The 24,202-nt window shown below is 32.5% G+C and overlaps 2 protein-coding genes across 2 annotated transcripts; both read left to right on the top strand.

The window, feature by feature from the left end:
• Nucleotides 1-16,776: 16,776 nt before the first annotated feature.
• Nucleotides 16,777-18,246, top strand: LOC149140497 (uncharacterized). Its single transcript, XM_089450998.1, has one exon. It carries the CDS (start codon nucleotides 16,777-16,779, stop codon nucleotides 18,244-18,246), a length of 1,470 nt encoding a protein of 489 aa, XP_089307124.1.
• Nucleotides 18,247-18,382: 136 nt separating this feature from the next.
• LOC149140498 (ATP-dependent DNA helicase RRM3-like) lies at nucleotides 18,383-19,108 on the top strand. The gene has a single exon (XM_089450999.1). The coding sequence runs from the start codon at nucleotides 18,383-18,385 to the stop codon at nucleotides 19,106-19,108; it is 726 nt and encodes a 241-aa protein (XP_089307125.1).
• Nucleotides 19,109-24,202: the final 5,094 nt, after the last annotated feature.

Below are 24,202 nucleotides of genomic sequence, written 5' to 3' on the forward strand. Positions count from 1 at the left end.
AACATTGAAGATGTGAATGAGCATGTAATACCACCCAAATTAGAAATGAGGCTAGGTATTCCTCCTAGGATATATGATAACAATATTGCATTGAAGTATTCCATCAATGAGAGTTAAAATTATTAAAAGTTGGTATATTTTGATCCCTTATTATGTAGTGTTGTTTGGGATATGGTTCCTATTAATAAATTATGGATTTATTTCAAAAATGTGGTGGCCAAAAAGTTTCAAAAGCAAGTGCACTGAATATTTAGAGGGAGAATACTCTTTTTGTTGAAAATATTTTCCTCATCGAGAAGAAGTGTTATATTTTGTGTCTTTATGAAAGTGTTTGCACCATGTTAGTGGTGCACTTCATGTTATGTGGAGTGAATGGTGAAACCTTAATCAAATTGTCCTATCGTAGACTATTTTGGTTTATCATTATTTATAGATCTTACTATAGGTGGAAGAGTGTCCTTGAGATATTTGTAGAGGAGGTGTCATTAGCCTTAGAATCATGTATATTTTGGAAGATATTAGATATTTCATTATCATCTAACATTTCATGCATGATTTCTATGATGAGATATTAAAATGCACTAGGAGTAAAGGAACTTCCCCTTAGGACCACCACCAGCACATGCCATATCATAAGAGGCTAAGTGTTTATATTCAGGGATTGTCAGTTGGAGAGTACAAAACTTGGACTTTGTTTTGAATTGTGGCTTCGTGAGGAGAATTAAATCTTGGACCCTCTCCTAGAGCACACAAAACCATGCCATCATTGCTTTAAATGTGGAGCCCTATATTAGAGACCACACTACTTTGGAGGTGTATTCATAGTGTTTCAAAATAGTCTTTCAAAATATTATAACATAAAACGTAAAACAAATAAACAATATAGTAATAACATGAAGTAGAATTATTAATATACTAATAGCATGAAGTAAAATTATTAATATAGTAATAATATGAATCAAATAATTATAATGATTAGTATAGTAGTGTTACAAAATAGTGTTACAATATAGTAAGACATAACACATAAAACAAACAAACAATATAGTAATAACATGAATTAAATAATGTTAATGTTTTGCATAATAGTGTTACAAAACATTAAAACATAAAACATGAAAAAAACAAACAATATATTAATAACATGAATTAAATTATTAATATGGTAATAACATGAAGTAAATAATGATAATGATTAGTATAATATTGTTACAAAATAGTGCTACAAAATAGTAAAACATAAAACATAAAACATAAAACAAACAAACAATACAGTAATAACATGAATTAAAATTATTCATATAGTAATAACATGAACTAAATAATGATAATGATTAGTATAATAGTGTTACAAAATAGTATAACATAAAACATAAAAGAAACAAACAATATAGTAATAACATGAATTAAATAATGATAATGATTAGTATAATAGTGTTACAAAATAGTGCTACAAAATAGTAAAACATAAAACATAAAACAAACAAACAATATAGTAATAACATGAATTAAAATTATTAATATAGTAATAACATGAATTAAATAATGATAATGATTAGTATAATAGTGTTACAAAATAGTGTTACAATATAGTAAAACATAAAACATAAAACAAACAAACAATATAGTAATAACATGAATTAAATAATGTTAATGTTTAGTATAATAGTGTTACAAAATTGTAAAATATAAAACATAAAACAAACAAACAATATAGTAATAACATGAATTAAATAATGATAATGATTAGTATAGTAGTGTTACAAAATAGTGTTGCAAAATATTAAAACATAAAAAATAAAACAAGCAAACAATATGCTAATAACATGAATTAAACAATGATAATGATTAGTATAGTAGTATTACAAAATAGTAAAACATAAAACAAACGTACAATATAGCAATAACATGAATTAAATAACGATATTGATTAGTATAATAGTGTTACAATATAGTAACACTAAAAACATAAAACAAACAAGCAATATAGTAATAACATGAATTAAAATTATTAATATAGTAATAACATGAATTAAATAATTATAATGATTAGTATAGTAGTGCTACAATATATTAAAACATAAAATGTAAAAAAGACAAACAATATAGACATAACATGAATTACGTAATGATAACGATTATCGTAATAGTGTTACAAAATAGTGTTACAAATTATTAAAACATAAAACATAGAACAAACAAGCAATATAGTAATAAAATGTAAAAAAAATTATTAGTATAGTAATAACATGAATTAAATAATGTTAACGATTAGTATAATAGTGTTACAAAATAGTCAAACATAAAACATAAAACAAACAAACAATACACTAATAACATGAATTAAATAATGTTAATGATTAGTATAATAGTGTTACAAAATAGTAAAACATAAAAAAAAACAAACAATATAGTAATAACATGCATTAAAATTAATAATATAGAAATAACATGAATTAAAATTATTAATATAGTAATAACATGAATTAAAATCATTGAGATAGTAATAATATGAATTGAATAGTGATAATGATTAGTATAATAGTGCTACAAAATAATGTTGCAAAATAGTAAAACATAAAACATAAAGCAAACAAGCAATATAGTAATAACTTGAATTAAAATCATAAATATAGTAATAACATGAATTAAATAATGATAATTATTAGTATAATAGTGTTACAAAATAGTGTTACAAATTAGTAAAATATAAAACATAGAACAAACAAACAATATAGTAGTAACGTGAATTAAAATTATTAATATAGTAATAACATGAATTAAAATGATTAATATAGTAATATCATGAATTAAATAATTATAATGATTAGTATAATAGTGTTAGAAAACAATTATACATTGAGTAACATTGTTGCCAACATGGACCAACAATTTTACTAGGAGCGATACACTTCTCCTCGGCCCTGCTCGGCCCTGCCTTTCTCCTTGCGCGGCCTGATCACTCCTGATCCATCGTGGATCTGCCCAGTGGATCTCATCCCGGTGTTTCCTGGCCATGGGTGTCCGATTACCCTGATCAGTTTGTAATCTAGTGTCCATGGAGGTGCTGGGCACCCCCCAGGCCCCACCTTCTCCTCCGTTGACGATCTCCTCAGTTGAGGCGTTCAATCGACTTCTAGAAGGGCTGCCTAAAAGAAACACGTTGAAGCGGAAAAATTCGCAAAGAAGCTAGATGATATTCCTGAGATATCTCTTCCTCCGGAAACCCCGATACAGGTTGCTTTGTCCGTGTCTTAGTGTGCTCTCATAGGCCAGTTTACTGGTCTATGTCCATTCCCCCAAATCCACAGAGAGTTGGGTTAAAAGAAACTGGACGTCATTGATCAAAGAAAGTGTGACCTCTTATTTTCTTGGGTGAGGATTCTTCCTCTTTGAATTTAACACCAAAGACGACAAAGATCTGATTTTATTTAAATATATATTTATTTTAAATTAGATATAAAAAATAAAAATGGTATTTATTAATTAAATATTTCTTTATTTAGTATTTTATGTTTTTTTCATAATTTTTAGAATTAATTTGAATTTCAATTTATTAAATATCAAGAAAATAAACAAAATATATGTTTGAAAAATATTTGTATTTGTGGTTTTGAGAACGTTTTCAAAATCCTCTCTTTTTTCTTTCTTCTGAATTTCTTAATGTGGTTTTGTAACAACTCACCCATTGGATTTTGGCAATTCTTCATTTCTCATTTTTGTGCTTTTATTTTAATTTTGGGAATTCTTAGTTTTGTCATTTTTATTGCTTTTATTTTTAATTTTTGTTATGTTTTCACAAAAAAATTGTTTCGATGTAGTTTTGAGTTTTTAATTGTTGAAAGTAAATATATAATTATTTAAATGTTTGTTTAATTAATATTAAGTTTATTTATTGACATTTATGTATTTAGTGTTTTGGATTTATATTTTAGAGATTTTTTTTTCCAAAGTATAAACTTAATTTAAATTTAAATTTATCAAATAAAATAAAAAATTAAGATACTAAAATATAGATTATAAACATTTAAAAAACAAAACATCAAAACATATTAAATATTATATTTTAGTAATACAACAATAATTTATTATTTTTTAGTAATATAATAATAATAATTAATTGTTAATTAGGCTGATAGGCCTTCCTATGCATCAACAATTGTCAACACATTTAACCTAAACCGTTTGATCAAGTTTGACAGTTTCAACCGTTGATTTCAAGTTCACTGCTTTTTCCAAATATATGAGTTGCTTTCTTTTCACCTCCAGTTCTGTTGTGCATTGAACCTGGCCCTTTGAGTTGCATTACTGCTTTTTCCAATTCTTTTGTCTCTTAAGATATTTTCACTGTGAAAGATATTTTCACTGCTTTTTCCTTGACAGTTGCTCTTGCTGTTTTTGGCCAACACTGAGCTTCATCTACCATCACCTTATAAATTTCTCATGAAAAACTTCACACAGGAAATAATTTGTCCCCTGCAATCCTCGGAGCCATTCAAAGTGCATCAGTCTACGCGTTTCCTTCTCCCAAACACCACTAGTGGGCATAAGTTCTCTTGGCTCCCCTACTTCCACATACCAAACACTCACGCATTCTGTAACATTTCGCATTCAATATTTTTAGTTTATAATCTGTAGAAATCTTTTCATGTTAAATCCTTTCGTATATATTTTTAATTTATAATCTGTAGAAATCCTTTCATGTTAAATCCTTTCGTCTTGTATTAATTTAGTCAAAACCCATTCTGGTTATGTTTTTATTTCTGTTTTCGTCTTGTATTAATTTAGTCAAAACCCATTCTGGTTATATTTTTATTTTTGTTTTCGCCTTGTATTAATTTAGTCAAAACCCATTTTGGTTATGTTTTTATTTTTGTTTTAATTAAGTTTCATTATTGAGGTTGTCTTGTAATAGTCTTAGTGAGGACATATTGGTTCTTTCTCAGAGTTGAAAGACGGAAAACAATAATCTTTGTACTGGTTATATATGTTTATAACGCTCCTATTCAGTATGCATAAGGATTCTTGCTGAGACTTCATATTGAAGATTAATAGGACCGTCGGTAGACCAAATGCAGACACTTTAACTTGTGAGTCAATATAATGTGAATATTCCTTTTCACAGTTACTTTACCTTTGTACTTTTTAAACATGTAATCGACAACACACTAAAATTTATTAAGGAGCACAAGCGTTTGCTTGATTTAATATGATTTGCAGGACTTTTTAAATGGCCGCATCTATTAGTCTAGACAAGTGAAAAGAACGAATTTTGAACTACAATGGAGGATTCTTTTTATGGTTGGACGCATATATTCATCTGGTAGAGTGAAAACTATTTGATTTATAGGTCCATAAAATAATTTCGTATGTTCGTATTGACATGATTTTTGGTAGCCTTCGGATTATATAAGAACTGATGCAAAGACTATGAAAGAGTTTATGTCCACTTATACGATACAATTTTTGTCATATATAGTTGAACTATTTTGGGGTGGGGGTAAACCATAAAATCTATATACCTTTTATAATTGGTAAATTAAATATACTAGGTGTAAGTTAATGGTTTATGAAATTTAGTTTTTTTTTTTATGTTTTATATTTAAATTTTATTCGGTTTAAATCTTGTGGCTAAAAGTTGAAGATAAAAACTCCCACAAATAAATATGATACTTGTATTTATATTTAAACCGTCCAAAAAACTGTTCTGTGTGTCAAATTTGATGATGCTTGATAAATACATAGTTAAAATGCACACACAGACATATACATTCTTTCATTTTCAATTATTAGTATAATTCACTTTAAGTATCGATTTATATTTGTCTCCGGTACAGTTAATCTCTTCAAAATTAAAACTCAGTTTATTTTTGATATTTTTTTTAATGGTAACCATTATTGAAACCGTCCAAAAAACTGTTCTGTGTGTGTCATTGTTGTAGAAATTTTAATCAAATAATTGTTCTGTTTGTGTCCTTGTTGTAGAAATTTTAATCAAATTGGAGATACTCTGTCCCCTGCAATCCTCGGAGCCATTCAAAGTGCATCAGTCTATGCGTTTCCTTCTCCCAAACACCATTAATTGGCGTAAGTTCTCTTGGCTCCCCTACTTCCACATAACAAACACTCGCGCATTCTGTAACGTTCATGTCATTCAATATTTTTAGTTTATAATCTGTGGAAATCTTTTCATGTTAAATCCTTTCGTCAATATTTTTAATTTATAATCTATAGAAATCCTTTCATGTTAAATCCTTTCGTCCTGTATTAATTTAGTCAAAACCCATTCTGGTTATGTTTTTATTTTTGTTTTTATTAAGTTTCATGATTGAGGTTGTCTTGTAATAGTCTTAGTGAGGACATATTGGTTCTTTCTCAGAGTTGAAAGAAAGAGAACAATAATCTCTGTACTGGTTATATATGTTTATAACGCTCCTATTCAGTACGCATAACGATTCTTGCTGAGACTTCATATTGAAGATTAATAGGACCGTTGGTAGACCAAATGCAGACACTTTAACTTGTGAGTCAATATAATGTGAATATTGTATGGATTTGATTATTATAATAGAAATATATTTCATTTTTCTAATGATAAATTTGTTTTATACAACACAAAGGAAGATGAGATGGTGAAAAATCTGTGTTGCAGGGTTTTACACACAAACTACTCCCTCCAATTAGCATCCAATACATTGATTTTAGATATAAAAGTCTTTCCAGGTCAGAATAATGGATTCGATTTCCAATTTAATTTGCAAGGAGAGCTTCTTGTACACAAGGAGTCATCTTCGGTTTTAGAAAGTGATATGATCATGTGCCAGACTTTAATATTTCCAATAAAGAGATGATTGGAGACTGCAGTTAGTTAACTTGGGTTCTAATTTATATTATAATTTAATTTTAGGAACTACATGGAATAAGATATTTCTTAAATATCACTATCCCTTTCCATTTGAGATATTATTTTCGTATATTACTTAATCTTATAATTATTTTAATATCCCTTTCTATTTAAGATATTGTTTTAGTATGTTATTTTACCATATAATTTTAACAGGCAGCACAGTGGGTATTATTTTAGTTCTAAATTTTGGTAAAATTTTCATAAAATATAATGGATTTTTTGGGAATTTGATTAATTGTTAAAGTTTGGACATTTTGAGAGTTCTTAAAGTTTTTCTAAGTTTCAAGATTTTGAATGCTGTACAAATTTTTCATGATATTAAATCTATTTATACCATCGAAACACAATTCAAAATATAATTTTTTTGAAAAAAAAACTAAAAATTTTAAATAATTAGTTGAGCCAAATAAAATTTACGCCAACATATTTTAATATTATAACACCACCTTATTCTAATATCATTTAAAAAACAGTATTTTCCATTTACGTCACATTTTCAATCTATTTTGTTTTCATATCCTTTTTCCACAAGTTTACGCATAAACTTTGATTTTAGATATAAAAGTTTTTCCAGGTCAGAATAATGGATTCGATTTCCAATTTAATTTGCAAGGAGAGCTTCTTGTACATAGGGAGTCATCTTCGGTTTTAGAAATTGATATGATCATGTGCCAGACTTTAATATGTCCAATAAAGAGATGATTGGAAACTGCAGTTGGTTAACTTGGGTTCTAATTTATATTATAATTTTATTTTAGGAACTACATGGAATAAGATATTTCTTTAATATCACTATCCCTTTCTATTTGAGATATTATTTTAGTATATTACTTAATCTTATAATTATTTTAATATCCCTTTCTATTTAAGATATTGTTTTAGTATGTTATTTTACCATATAATTTTAAGAGGAAGTAGAGTGTGTATTATTTTAGTTCTAAATTTTGGTAAAATTTTCATAAAATATAATGGATTTTTTGGGAATTTGATTAACTGTTAAAGTTTGGACATTTTGAGAGTTCTTAAAGTTTTTCTAAGTTTCAAGATTTTGAATGCTGTACAAATTTTTCATGATATTGAATCTATTTATACCAATATAATTCTTTTGAAAAAAAAACCAAAAATTTTAAATAATTAGTTGACCCAAATAAAATTTACCCCAACATATTTTAATATTATAACACCACCTTATTCTAATATCATTTAAAAAACAGTATTTTCCATTTACATCACATTTTCAATCTATTTTGTTTTCATATCCTTTTTCCACAAGTTTACGCATAAACTAGCATGTTGTTTAAAAAACTTTTTCCATAAACTTTTTCCATAACCTTTTCGATCCTGCCCTTATGTTTGCCTTCCCTTACGTTTTTGCAAGGTATATTTGAGCCCGAAGACTTTGCTCATTTAAAACAGAGAAATAAAAAGTTGCATTTGTTCTGAAAAACAAATCAAGATCCGTATTTGGCTGAATTTGGGTCAGAGGGCCACGATCATAGACAGCTGCTAGAAGTGAAAATGTTGATGGAAATTGTCTAATGGCAATGGGTTCTATAGATTTTTAATTAGCGTGCCCTCTGGTAAGTTGTAGGCTGTAGCTGCCCACATCCAGTTGGTATTGATAGTTGTTTTAACAACGGTTTGTCCAATCAGTTTTGACAGTCCCTTTTTAGATGCAGATGGAGCCATAGCATCACTTCCTGTATTTGTTTTAACGTGAAATTGAGTAGCTTTTTTATATGCAAATGGAGCCATATTTGTTTTAACGTGAAATTGAATAGCCTTTTTAGATGCAGATGGAGCCATAGTATCAGTTCCTGTATTTGTATTTGTTTCACCCTCTGTACCACCACTTTTTAGCCCTATAAATTTCTAAAGTCATTTCTCAGAGTACTTTGACGTTTGCCATTTTGTTTGCCCTATCGACATCTCATTAAGTTTGGCTCTCTCCCCTGAATCTACCAACTTGTCATATACATTCTTTCATTTTCAATTATAGTTAGTATAATTCACTTTAACTATCGATTTATAGTTGTCTCCGGTACAGTTAATGTCTTAAAAATTAAAACTCAATTTATTTTCGATATTTTTTTTCATGGTAACCATTATTGAAACCGTCCAAAAAACTGTTCTGTGTGTGTCATTGTTGTAGAAATTTTAATCAAATAATTGTTCTGTTTGTGTCCTTGTTGTAGAAATTTTTATCAAATTGGAATTGGAATAGGAATAGAAATAGTAATAGTAATATACATGTGTGTACATGATTAATTATCCCAATACCATTTTCAGCGTACAACTAAGCTAAATATGTGTAAAATTTAAACACGTTATTGCATTCTTTTCCTTTAATTTTAAATAAAAATTTAAGAATATTTAAACTACATAATTATTTTCCTAACTTGACTATATAGTTAACATAGAAAAAGAGATAAAGATGAGTAATGGTGATAGTAAGATCATATTGATTCGTAACTGGCTTAAATTACATGACTCTTGAAAGTTATGTGGCTGAAATCGTTAATCAATGTGTTTGATTTAAAAAAATTAATATGTTTTTGTAAAATAAATATAAATATAGATAATGCAAATGTATTAACCCTTCACCAAAATTAAATTCCTGCGTTCATGTCCCTCTGACCATGTCGATCTGCTCTGCATTATAAGTGGTAAGGTTTACATAAATTTGGAGTTCTCCTTCCTTATGCTCTCTTTTCTTTCTAATTAGTAAGGAGCTGACTTTTCCCGTGATTAGTAGTAGTATTGATATAGAAATTAGAATGATTGGTATATGAACCTTAAACAGCTACTCAACCTAACGTGCTGAACATTTCTGAAATCCGCAACAGCATTTTGTGAAGAAATAATGGTAATTAACATCAACGTATTGCTAAATCAACCTGAGATGCAGCGTTGCATATGCATTAAGATTTCAGCTAATACACATTGCTGAATCACACAATTGTGATTAATAAAGGTTGATGATCAAAATGTGTATCACGTTTGAACTTGACATTTTTATAAACTTAAATTATGTCCCCATCAATATGATAGTGCATGTCATTCTTGATCAACGACATCTATTTTTTATTTTATTTTTTCAATAAATATTTATGTAATGAATGGGATCCATCCAACTTGTATCTTTTACCGTTTTTCTAATTCATCATCAGAATCAATGAGATTAGTACAAACACTTGTGATATGTGTACGTATTCACTATATATTCACTATGAAGAGACCCTTTTTCACTCATATTTTAATCCTACCTCTGAATAATATGGTTTGTAAGTTACGATTATATATATTTAAGTTTCAAAGTTTCAGTTTTCTTGCTGTGAGTTTCTTTTAGTTTTGAAAAAAAATTAGACTTCAAGTTTAGGTTCATGACATTTTATGATGCTTTTGAGGCAAGGATTCAGTGTATAAAAACGTGTTGCTATTGCTAGAATACCCAATACCTCCCTCTCTGGGATTCTCAATACTAATGGTCTTGGACTAAGACATGATAAAGTTTAATATTCCTCAGTATCATGTTTGGATTTCGAGCTTCTTTAGTTAATGCCACAATCATTCTTTTGTGCAGGAATCATCTTGGAGCCGGTCATGAGGAGTTCTTCTTACCGCACAGAAATCCCCAAACGAATCTAGAAAGAACCAAAGGTGATCCTTTCTACACTTCGTGTCAATATATGTCAAATAGATGAACATGTGTGTAACAGGTACCTTTTTCAGATAACCTTACGGTTTGTAAATGCTTTAGTTTTTCTCTCATAAAATAAATTCTTGTTGAAAGAAAAGCTGATAAACTGTATATCTCCTTTTGTCGAAATAGTTGTAGGTTGCTTTGTTTTGGTTCAATAGTTGTTAGGGAATATTGATAAAATGAACTTTCAGTTGTGCGTTAGTGACCCATTTCCATTTTTTTCAAGTGACTTTGTGGACCAAAATGGGGGGGAACTTGTCCCAAGGGCTAAATTAGGATATGCAACATTATTATGCTAACAAATTTGATGTCTTAAAATTTATTTTTTAAGAAAATGCTTTAGTTTTTCTCTCATAAAATAATTTTTTGTTGAAAGAAAAGCTGATAAACTGTATATCTCCTTCTGTCGAAATAGTTGTAGGCTGCTTTGTTTGGGTTCAATAGTTGTTAGGGAATATTGAGAAAAGGAACTTCCGGTTATGCAAAGTGTTGAATGACTTTATATGCACTGATGAATACATGAATATGTGAAATAATACATGTGTAGAATAAGACTTGTTTGCATAAGAAATTGAAATTTTTTTTATAGCATTGTTTAGCACGGTTTATTGAGTCGAGAGTCTCATCATATTCATACGTCAATACCCCCTCCGAAGACAAATAAGAAAGTACACTAAAATTTACACTAAAATCAATCAGATACTCGTTTTTAGAGCAAACCAACATTAGATATATTAGGACCTTGGGATAAGAGAGTGAGTCAACTACCCAAGGTTGCAAATCAAACTAGTGTCGTTAAAGAGTGAAAAATCCTTCTGCACTCATATTACCAGGACCACTCCACTCACAACGGAGCGAAATACGAGACAACATTGGATTGTAATTGAAGGTAGACCGCCTTCTTTTACAACTCCTTTGGGCATTCTGTGTAACGGGGGTCCCTTCGAGGATTTCGGAACTGAGTCGGGGACTCAGGTATCCTGCCCACACAGCGTGTTGTCTACGACTATGCCCCCCTGGTAATGTCTGTGATTTGAGGTATCTCTAGTGGCCAATACTTCTAGGTACTTACCTAAGGTGACTGGGACGGGCTGTCCTGGTACCTCAAACGGACGGACCTACTTTGTCTTCATTTTTTGGGAGGGTGCTCGTCTTCATGAGAGTACTTGGCCCCTCAATCTGAGGTTCGGGCAAAGCTCAAAAGTAACCGTAACCGTACATTTGGCCATCCTTCTCTGTTACTCATTGAGAGACTGGGTTTCATCTCCAGTAATTGGTGTTTATCAGACAAGGTAATTTAACTTTCTTTGCCGATTGTCATTTTTAGTGTATTTTTTCTTTTTTAGTACCTGAGTGCTTTCATTTTTGATACTTAAAGAATATCACCTTAAAATTTATCTGATAAAATATAACAGTCATTGTGACTACATTCGTCCCTCACCGTCAATCTAGATGGTTGTTAGGACTTCCTCCACTCATTGTGGTGAATCTGTCGAGATCCACTGACTTGGATTCTTCATCTTCGAGGAATCAGTCTCATAAATTTCACACAGGATCTATGTGAACAACCAACGATTTATTTATTTGATTCAGCAACGACTCTGTTTCAAATCTTATCAAAATTGATGGAAGCAATAGGTGTTACTATTGAAAAACAGATGAGTCCAAATTAACATCACGTGGATCTTTTGATGCATTAGTACTTCTACCTAAGCTAACCTTAACTGACAACACCTACAAGGTCATCTCATCTTTGATAGTGTTGTGAATGACAATTTACTCTCAAACCTTCTACCCTTATTATTGTTTCACCATCGAAAGTTAGCCTTGTTAGATTAGCTCCCTCATTCACATCACATTATTCTTTACATGACTTTTGTGCTGTGGTGATTTGATGAATTACAGGTACTACTATCATAGAAATAGAATCCCTCTATTAATGCTATGGAGCCAACATTGACTACAAATGCCATTCCTCTGTTGTTGAATGGTTCCACCGATATTCAGCCATTGCTCCAGATAATCGATATTGGTTCTGTTACATCATTAAAAACAACATCCTCGCACTTTTGCATTACTCTATCTGATGGAACACATCAACACAAGACTTTGCTACCATCAACATATAGCCAACAAGTTGCATCTGAAGACATTCAAATTGGCTCAATAATTCTGCTTAAAAAGGCCGCTTGCACGGTGCTTCAAAACTCCTCGTAAGGCCCAACTTTTGAATTTACCCTTTTCTATTTTTTGTCTTCTATACGCTTCCTGCATTACACAAAAAAAAATAAAAAATCTTCATTAATTCATTTCTCATTTTTTTACATAAGGTCCATCCGAGTGGTTGAGCTTGAAGTTGTGATGCGCTCAGCAGCATTGACGAAGGACTCATCAACACTACTACATGCAAAGGCAGGTACATCCCAAGTTAGCTCTTCATCAACAGAAGATACCTTGCCCTCTGTAGTTACTCTACCAATTACGGCAACAACTACAACAATTCCATTCACGGCACTCAATCCTGCTCGAAAATACTGGTCAATCCAAGGTAGAGCATCTGCAAAAACATCATTGAAGACTTACAACAATGTGCGAGGATCAGGAAAAGTTTTTGGTTTTGACCTTATCAATCGTGATAAGGAAGAGATCCACCTTTCTGCATTTGCTGAATTGGCTAAATCTCTTTACAGTCTAATTCAAGTTGGGCAGCTATACATTGTTTCAAATGGCACAATTAAAGAAGCAAATCCAAACTACAACCACCTCAAGAACAAATGGGAAATTTACTTTTTTGATGCTTCCACTATCAATCCATGTCCCATAGATTATCCAACGTTTCCTTACCAGAGCTTTCACTTCAAGACTATTGCTGAAATAAAAAGTGCAAGTCCAAATACGAATGTGGATGTCATTCGTGTTGTTACTTCCACCTCACCTGCATCAACAATTCGACGAAAAGATGGAAGTGAGACATTAAGGAGAACACTCATATTAAAAGACAAGTCGGGTTTTAGCATTGATGTAACATTATGGGCGGACCATTGTGACTCTATAGGACAAAACCTTGCTGAATTATACTCTTTCGACAACCCACCAATCCTTGCAATCAAAGGAGGTCGTGTATCTGCATTTAATGGCACCACAATGGGGACGATATCAACAAGCACTCTCATCATAAATCCACAAGTTGAAGAAACTCATCAACTACATGCATGGTTCCGTGAAACAGGTTATAGCTCTTCTTCTCCATCTTTGAGTAGAAACTATGGTGTTGCTTCGAAACATGCCCTACCACGAAAGACGTTCCATGAAATTGCTGGCATGCAAACCTCCGCTAAAGAAATATGGGTTTCAGTTCGTGCAACAATAACTACTCTTCACATGGACGACTTCTTCTTTCTAGCATGTCCATTAGATCAATGGAAAACAATGCATGAAGAAGGTTTTGGAGCATTCTAACAATCTTTGGCATTGTACAAAATGTAACGGCGACTTCCCAGAATGTGACTACCGTTACAAACTTAAAATTGAGCTACATGACCACACCGGGCGTCTGCAGAATGTCACAGCGTTCAATGATGCAGGAAACGAGCTCATGGGCATCACGGCAAAAGACTTGTTCCTTCTTTCTATCGAACCAGCTGATCTGCAGGAAATTTGTGGCCGAATTTCAGGACACCACTTCCTGCTAACACTTTCCATTAAATCAGATTACTTCAATGGTGTTCAATGCTTACAACCAATACTCATAAATTCAGAAGAAATTCAATATGCCTCTGCATGCAAAGAAGCCCTCAATGACATTCAAGCAATGTCCACTTCAAAACGACCTGTTGTTCGCCGCCTTTGAAAAGTTTTTTTAGGTCTCTTCAAACACCACTATTTTTACATAAACAAACATTTTTGCACAACTCATTGTTTCATATTGTTGTAAATTACACCCATGTTATTGTGATGCACACTGTTGCTGCAAATATTCTCTTCCAGTTATTCCAAAATATGTATGTTTACCACTTTTCATTTTGCATAATATAGATATCAACATTTGTAAAGACTTACTTCATAATTTTCCCGTTCGTTGTTTACATGTCTATACATTGATCTCTTGCTTGCTAATCTATTCATGCTATTGTTCAAACTTGAAAAAAAAGAAAAGAAGAAGGAAGCAAAATCTTGGTTATCTTGCTCCTCTCCTCTCAATAATAGATGCCATAATAACATATGATTTTATAGTACTCCTAATTGCATGTTTTTCCTTCTAACTAATCTACCTACATTCACTGATGTTCAAATAAGAAAAAAAAATTCTAGAACTTGTAATACATTCTCCAAACATGCAATACTTGTTTATGAAAACTAACACTAATTTTTTGTACTTGTTTAGATATGCCAAAAAACAATCAAAATGCGGACAAACACGAGCGGCGACGTCTTCTTTATGCACAACAAAAGGATACAATAAATGCACGGCGGCGACTACTTTATAAAAACCGCAACAACCCTACTACTTCCTCTACATCCCTTCCCACCTCAAATGCTCTCCCAACTATACAAACCAACCCATCTCACCTTCATCAAATCCAATATAACCCTCCCCTTAATGAAGAACACCGTCGCTTTCGAGAAAGGATTGATGAACTTTCTAGCATGCATGTTTGCACAGTATGCAAAGAAGCATACCCAGGAATGAAAACAAAGCTTTTACATGGTAGACTTTCTTGTTTTCGTTGTGCATCATCTAAATCTACCAATCGTTTTTCTGAACTAAACAACATGAACCCTGGTGAACAACCCTATGTCCTTCAACAGTTAACACAAGTTGAAGAAATGCTCATTGCACGTGTAAACCCCATTCTACAAGTCACTCATGCTCGTGGTGGCCAATACAAATATAGTGGCCATACAATTAGCTTCCCTCAAGACATCACCACTATTGCCAAATACTTACCCAGAATGATTTATGACTTAGACATCCTCATTGTGAAAAGGCAAAATCCATCTGAAAAGGCTTATGAATTCTTTGTTTGCAAATCACGTGTCCTTGCAGCGCTTGATTACAAAAAAAAAATGACCCTTACTACTGTGATGTTCAATTCAATTCATCTGCTATTTCTGCACTACCAGATCACCCTACTGATATTTCTTCTCTTCTCCATAATGTAACCACCTCCTCTTTTGAACCCCATCAAACCAATATTGATTCTACTTATGATATTGATGTCATGTTACCTCCATTAGAAATCCAACCCTCTTCTTTCGTTCCAATACTCCCAAATTCAAGTACTGAGCTTGAGCACATTCGTAATTATTTTCACTTGACCCATTCAAATTCAACAAGCTCTATCGATTGGCCTCCAATATCTTTAACAGCGATGAATGAATACAGCACCATAGGCCTCTTTGCCATGGCATTCCCCACACTCTTCCCTACAGGCATTGCCATGATCATGCAACCAAGAGTTACAAAAGTTGAGATGCATGAATATGCATTACACTTGCTGCACTACCATGATAACCGATTTGGCCAACACCCAAGATTCCGCTACTATCTTTATAACATTCTGATGCGCCATCGTAGCCAAACTACTGCTAGTGTTTTTGTGAAAAAGTACATTGAGAACAACTTGTCAACAACGGTTTCAGACCTACGACAGTGTCTTCGTGACTCTCCAGATTCAAGATTGCCAGAGCAAATAATGCGGTTCAGTTCAGCCATACGAGGAACACGATCTTTCTGGAACAGACGACGATCTGAGCTGGCTGACATGATAACGCAAATAGGAAGTCCTACATTCTTTTTCACTCTCAGTGCAGCTGATACTAAATGGCATGACTTGCACATGATCATGGCTGCCAGTGTTCCTTCCAATTCAGTCAACCACTTCCAATGGAAAATCCAAAACATAATTAAGAACCCACATCTAACAGCCCAATATATGCATTGCAGATTTACAATTTTTCTCGAAGAAATCCTGCAAAAAGGCCTCCATGCAGTAGACTATTGGTGCAGGTATTTTTTAATATCCATTTTCTTCTACATTAATTTTCTACATTTCATATATATGTTTTAACGAGATTTTACCTTCATATTATATTCAGATACGAATGGCAACATAGAGGATCCGCACACATTCATGGCTTCCTTTGGCTGCAAAATGCACCAAACATGGACACAATTGACTGGAACAATGCATTAGAAATTGCTAATGCACAGAAATATTTCTACCACTACGTAACTGCCTGGAATCCACGTCAAGCAGAGCACCGAAATATTCCGCTTCAGCAATCAACAATTCATAACCCATGTCTTCTTGACACAGCATCAATATTCACATCCAATCAATTTGAAGACTATACAGAGCTTGTCAACTGCATTCAACGTCATACAAAGTGTCATGAGTCTTCTTGTCTTCGTAAGAAAGACAATGTACTTAGCTGCCGGTATGGAGTACCATGGGAGTTGAAGTCCACATCTTCACTTTTCATTGATGATAAAGGTCATAAAACCTATGTCCCTGCACGCAATGATGAAAGATTGAATATTCACAATGCCGATCTCCTCTCTATTTGGAGAGCAAATTTTGATTGCCAACCAGTCCTTTCTCTCCATGCTGTGTTAAAATATATTTCAAAATATGCAGCAAAATCAGAAACAAGATCTGAGAGCTACCGTCAAATGCTATCATGGCTATCACAAAGTGCCATTCCAGAAGCACCTACGGTTGTTGTTATCCGAAAACTCCTTACAGAAATCATTGCAGATAGAGACATTGGAGCACAAGAAATATGCCATATGTTACAAAAGTTAACTCTTTCTCTCAGTAGCCGTACATTTCGGTCTTTGAATGTCAACAAGTCTGTTTTCAAACGTGTTTCACAAGATACTGAGAACCCTGGTTTGACACCAAACTTTATCCTTGCATACATGAACAGGCCTGTCTCATTGGAATCACTGCCCCTCCTTGAAGCTTCATGCTCATGGTCATATTCTTCCCAGCGGAAAAAAAACCAATGGAAACACATATTCCCACCAATGACTGTACATGTATTGCCCCGTTACAATGTCATTCCTTCCTCTGATGATCCTTCTTATGCCACTTTTTGCTGGAGTGAATTACTATTGTATTTCCCCTTTCGAACACTCCCCAATGATATTGGTTCAACTGATGCAGAAATTGTTGCACACTGGGAACAAAAAAAGGGTACATATACACCATGGCATGTCCATCGAGAAATTGAAAACCCACAAACCCCACATACTGAAGATCAAACTACCCCCGACATCCCTCTTGATTCCATGCAGATGAACGAATGGAAAATCCTCTCTCAGCTGCACCCAAGTTACAATATTGCAATTGATGACCTTGACATGATTGGCTACCGTGACTTTGATGCCAACCACAATTGGTCACATAATACTATCCCTCCCCACTTGCAAGAAACTGCCATAAATTTCGTTGAATTCAACCGCTCAAGGATTCAAAATGAACATCATTCTTTTTGCAACCTTCCCCAGGATCACACATTATCTCCTACCCAAAACATAGCCTTCACCACTATTTTTTCACACTTTAAAACCCCCACGCAAAATCATCATACAAGGAACAGCTGGGACAGGAAAATCCCATTTGATTAAATTTCTGCACCATGCATTTGTGGAAAACTCACCAGCAAACAAAAACCCTTTGTTGTTACTTGCACCAACAGGCGTTGCAGCTTTCAACATAAATGCCCTCACAATTCACTCCGCCCTTCGTATCCCTATCCAAACAATGCATCCACTTGAAGGCCAACCACTCCTACAATTGCAAGAGCAACTCCGTCATGTAGAGTACATTCTCATTGATGAAATGAGCTTCATTGGTCCAAAAATGCTTACTCGCATTGATGATCGTCTAAGAGAGGCATTCCCTCTTCATCGAAATGCACCATTTGGTAATCGCTCAATTATCCTTGTCGGAGATTTAGGCCAGCTACCACCTGTAAAAGACATTCCTTTATACACTGGGACATCGCGTGGCACTGCACTTTGGCGCAGCTTCGACATATTCATAACACTTTCAACCATTTTTCATCAACAAGGAGCTAGCCAGTCCCAGGTTTCTTTCCGAAAAATACTCACAAATCTCAGAAATGGAATATCTACACTTGAAGATTGGCAACACCTAATGTCAAGAACAAGTTCGTCTCTTACACATGAAGAGCAATGCACATTTGAAGAATCCATGCACCTATATGCAATAAACAACTCAGTTGTTTTGCATAATAAGAAAATGCTTAAAAAATTGAACATCCCAGTAGCACTTTGCTCTGCAGAACAACAAAGGCAGAGAAATCCTACTACAACGGAAGATGAGCATTTGCCTGCAAAAGTGCTCTTATGCAATGAACAAAACGTTATGCTCACCAGCAACTTATGGGTACATGCAGGCCTCGTAAATGGCACACTTGGGAAGGTCATCTCAATATTTTACTCTATTGGTTCAAAGCCCCCATAATTACCATCCTTTGTGGTTGTCGACTTTATACAATACAAAGGAACACCATGGGACATTTCACACCCAACATATGTACCCATTTCTCCCATCACAAGGGGTGCACGCCGTCAGATACCACTTCAAATGGCATGGGCTTTAACGATACACAAGTCACAAGGAATGACATTAGACAAAGCAACAGTAGACATCGGCACCAAAGAACGACAAGGGCTAACGTTCACTGCAATTTCAAGAGTGCGTTCATTGGCAGACATTCAAATCAATCCAGCCTTCCCATTCTCACGCATTGTAGAAATGCACAAGAATCCATATCTTAAGCGTAGAAAACAAGAGGAATCATTGCTTGCATCAAAATCTATGCAGGAGAATATAAACTAGCCAATCGTACAACCTGTTTTCCAGAATTACCCACATGGTAAACACCACTTGCTGCAATAACCAAATTTCACATACATTTTCTTTCTATTACATTTAACCTCATATGATTTTATATTTGTTTGAAATCATTTATTTTATTTCAAATATTTAAACAAAATATTTCCCGCCATGAACAACAAGGTCTAGCATTCACTGCAATTTAGAAATTTCTTTAAAAAATTATTTATTTTACTTAAGCGCTTTAAAAAACATGCTTTCGTCAAACACATCCATTGTCACTTACAATATTTTATTTCTTGATGGAAACAGGTATGGATACAGGCTATTTATGATTGTTGTATGAGTATTGCCAAGAAATTCAGCATCCTGCCCCAGCAAACATTGCCTCTTTACCGTTTGCATCCAACCATTGAATTGTTAAAGAAGGTAAAATAAATACTCAATATAACAATTCACATCCATGAAAGTGACACACACAGAAAAATGGAGCGTCATTTGCAGGAACAACTCTGTTGCCGATGCCATGCCCCATCATGCATATATGGTTACCTGCTCATTTTCAATTGCATCTATATGTAATAAAATGCTCTTATTGTACATATGTTTAGAATCCAAATAATACTTTAATTGTATATATGTTTAGTTATTATCTACCAAACATGTCTCTATGTGTAGACCATATGTAAAATTTCAAAAAATACATTGCAAAGCATATAACTATCTCCTGTATAATTGCTTGTGATAAACACACAATAGCAAGTAAAATATTTAGAAATATTCAAGTGTAATAAGTCTACTATGTTCCACCAAACATGATGCATAGTTATGGAGTGTCATAAGTTTTTTTGTACCTACAATTTTAATAAAAACTCAGTTTACATAGATTTCGCCTTTTGAGTGTGGTTTCTATTGTTCATGGAATGCTAGATGTTATGCTACTCACGCTAATTTATCTTTGTTTTTGTTTTCAAAAAAGATATATAGGAATATGTATACCTTACATGGGCTTCTGCAATGACATTTATAGAGTGGTTAGTTGTTTGTTTTTAAAATAAAATACATTTACATGAAATTTTCTAATTCTCTTCTTCTTTGTTTCAGTCATGTCAAAGTTTTTAAATACATGTGAATGAATAGAAAGTCTTGTGGTTTTCTTTAAGTATTTCTGCTTTGACATGCTGCTTTGTTCTCTTTTTCACTTCCAGTATAAAGATCTTACATTCCCAGTCTATTCTGTCTCCTATATCTTTTACTCTATTTCATATTTAATAAACTGTACAATATCAATAGCAGCGGAGAAGGTGTCCCGACCTTTTATAAAAATTCAACAATTCCAACTTCATAAATCTATCGGCCTCTCTTTGTACCTTTTGGTACAATTGCTAGTTTATATTATTATTATATTAATAGTATTAATATTGATGTATTGTATATCTTAATTTTTTATTTTATTTAACCTATAACATATTTAGGAATATCTTTATTAATAAAATTTAAAACAGATTTTATTATGCTATTTAAAAATAAATAACACCAATAAAAATTGTCACATCTTAACTTTCCTCATCGAATAACTATAAAAAATAAATAGATTGAAATATCACACATTGGTCAATTTTTAATTTTATTTAATCTTTTCTCTTAACAGTCCTCTCACATCATGGTTAACATTCAAGCTTTTAGTTAACTCATTTAAAACATACTTCAACTAATTAACATTATAAATATTAACACAGGTACATCTCACCCTTCCTTTTTATATCATTTACCCTATTTAGTCCTAAAACGTTCCTTTTTCACATGAATATACTTATATATATTATTACTTGTTTTCCTTTAACAATACCCCACTTGAAAGTATTCACATGTCTCACTTACAACAAGTGTTGCCTATATTGGTCTTATCGAATTACACAACTATGTCAATACATTGCAACCTTCGGAATTTAAAGACTTGATAAATTTGGAAAGCACCTAATGAAATTTTCAGTGAATATATGACATAGCATCTCGATGAGAGAATACATAATATAACATTTATTTATATAACACTTTGTTGTGGAATTTTTCTTGTTGCATGTGGTCTATCTATTGCTAAGGACATATAAATATATATGTCATGGGTTTTGAAGCCTTCATACTTACATCCCACTTGTTGGCTTTATTGATTAATGGCTAATATCATGTTCGGTGTAGCTACGTGAGGCTTTCAATTTGGAGGAGGGTTATTGAGATAGTGAATCTACCTCCTTTGAGGATATTGTACAATTTGGATATCAACATTATTTCTTCATATTGGATAGTATATATTTTATGGCGAGGAAATTAGTGTAACTACCATAGCCAACCCTACTATGTCTGTATCATTTTCAGTTTGATCTGATGATGACCTAGAGCTAACCTCCATCACCTCCATTACATTGTAATTCTTGTTTCAACTTGGAAAATCTCCATCATTCTACAATTAAATTATTGAGAAGTTCTTTCAATAGTGTTTGCATTAATATTTTGACACCCTTTTTTCCATAATTCAATATTCCTAGTGTTAAAGTTTGGTTTCTGGTAATTACGTTTTTGTATTATTTAATTCCTTGCTTCATTTTTTTTAATGGGTACTTTGATTGCATTTCTAATCACTTTTCTATGCACTTATATATCAAGTTCTCTTTATGGAAGGAGACTTGCATGATTTAATATTTTTCAATAGTTACTACAACCATTACTAAGGGAAGGAATATTTAAGTGTTTCCAATGGAGTTGTAAGTTAAAACCTCAAATCCTTGTTCCTATTACTTTACAACCTCCACCAATAATGCTAATATAATAACATATTTTTCTAGTATGATGTGTTGAATATTTATTTAATCTCAAAACTCTGCTTACCTCAAGCAAAAGTATTTATATGAAATTCTTTTAGAAATAGACTATAAGCTTCCATGTTCATCTCGAATTTTCTTGTAAAGGAAATACTATTGAGGTTTTCCTCTAATTGTAAGGTAAATCAAAGAAGATATCTAGAGTTCTAGCCTACACACTCTATGCAGCATCCTAGAAACCATTTCCTAGGTTTACTAGTGTTCCTCTCCCAATAGAAAGGGTTAACCAAATACTATATTTATCTTATTCATATTCCACGACAAGGTATTTATCTCTCACCCCATATTATCAAGGTGTATATTCTCTTTCATTTTCATATATAACTTTAAGTATTTCATTTTTATCCAAAAAGACAACATGCAGTTCTTTTCTTATTGTATTTTTTTGTGCCTCCTTGGGCATAACTACTCAATTAGCTTTCCCTAACAATTAGAGGTTAATCTCTCATGTTAGCCTCCAACACATTTGTGAGAGAAATAATTATTCTGAAATAACTTCTCATTAACTAAATAAAACAATAATTCAACACATGTTTCTTTCCATTTCTCTTAAATAAAAAACTAACACCTAAAAAGTAGAAGGCATAAATATAAATAAAAAAAACTATATAAAATATTAATAATAAAACAATTACCATTAAGGAGGGTTCTTAAATGGGAGATTCAATCACCAATTTACAAATGATAGCTAAGGAAATTAATTATGGAACAAAATGGCGTGATAATTTGTCTCCTTTTTTTTGTGGAAGCTAGCACATGGAAAGATGAATATAAGCAATTTATACTAATATGATATGTTCATTCCTCTTTACTCTCTTTTTAAAATTTGACATGGGTATGCAATTGATTTTTTTTTTGCAAGCTTGGTAGAACTAAATATTCATCATGTCCAACTTCTCATCCTCATTGGGGTGATAACACAATATTTGAACCCAAGGCTTCTAGTTCATGGAGAATTCATTTCCACGGTAATTGCCAATTGAGCTACCCCAAGAGTGTCATTTGGTTACTTAAGGGAGTGACAAGGTTTCTGTCGAAAAATGTTATCTAGATGTAAAATATGGGTGAGTTCTTGGCACATAGAAGAAAATTTGAGTTAAAATTAGATCTCGATCCCTTGTTTTCATCCTAGAAGAATAAAATATGGCTGATTTAAACATTGAAGATGTGAATGAGCATTTAATACCACCCAAATTAGAAATAAGGCTAAGTATTCCTCCTAGGATATATGATAACAATATTGCATTGAAGTATTCCATCAATGAGAGTTAAAATTATTAAAAGTTGGTATCTTTTGATCCCTTAATGTGTAGTGTTGTTTGGGATATGGTTCCTTTTAATAAATTATGGATTTAATTCAAAACTGTGGTGGCTAAAAAGTTTCAAAAGCAAGTGCATTAGATATTTAGAGGGAGAATACTCTTTATGTTGAAAATATTTTCCTCATCGAGAAGAAGTGTTATATTTTGTGTCTTTATGAAAGTGTTTGCACAATGTTAGTGGTGCACTTCATGTTATGTGGAGTGAATGGTGAAACCTTAATCAAATTGTCCTATCGTAGACTATTTTGGTTTATCATTATTTATAGGTGTTACTATAGGTGCAAGAGTGTCCTTTAGATACTTGTAGACGAGGTGTCATTAGCCTTAAAATCATGTATCTTTGGGAAGATATTAGATATTGCATTATCATCTAACATTTCGTGCATGATTTCTATGATGAGATATTAAATTGCACTAGGAGTAAAGGAACTTCCCCTTAGGACCACCGCTAGCACATGCCATATCATAAGAGGCTAAGTGTTTGTATTCAGGGATTATCACTTGGAGAGTAGAAAACT

Source organism: Pinus tabuliformis, chromosome X (assembly GCF_031772625.1).
Source record: "Pinus tabuliformis cultivar Carrire ecotype Pingquan chromosome X, CPIR1, whole genome shotgun sequence".
In the NCBI taxonomy this organism is placed as follows: domain Eukaryota; kingdom Viridiplantae; phylum Streptophyta; class Pinopsida; order Pinales; family Pinaceae; genus Pinus; species Pinus tabuliformis.

Bases quoted from the DNA above. Each gene is read 5' to 3' on its own strand.
- LOC149140497 (XM_089450998.1), top strand. From the start codon at position 16,777: ATGGACACAATTGACTGGAACAATGCATTAGAAATTGCTAATGCACAG.
- LOC149140498 (XM_089450999.1), top strand. From the start codon at position 18,383: ATGCATCCACTTGAAGGCCAACCACTCCTACAATTGCAAGAGCAACTC.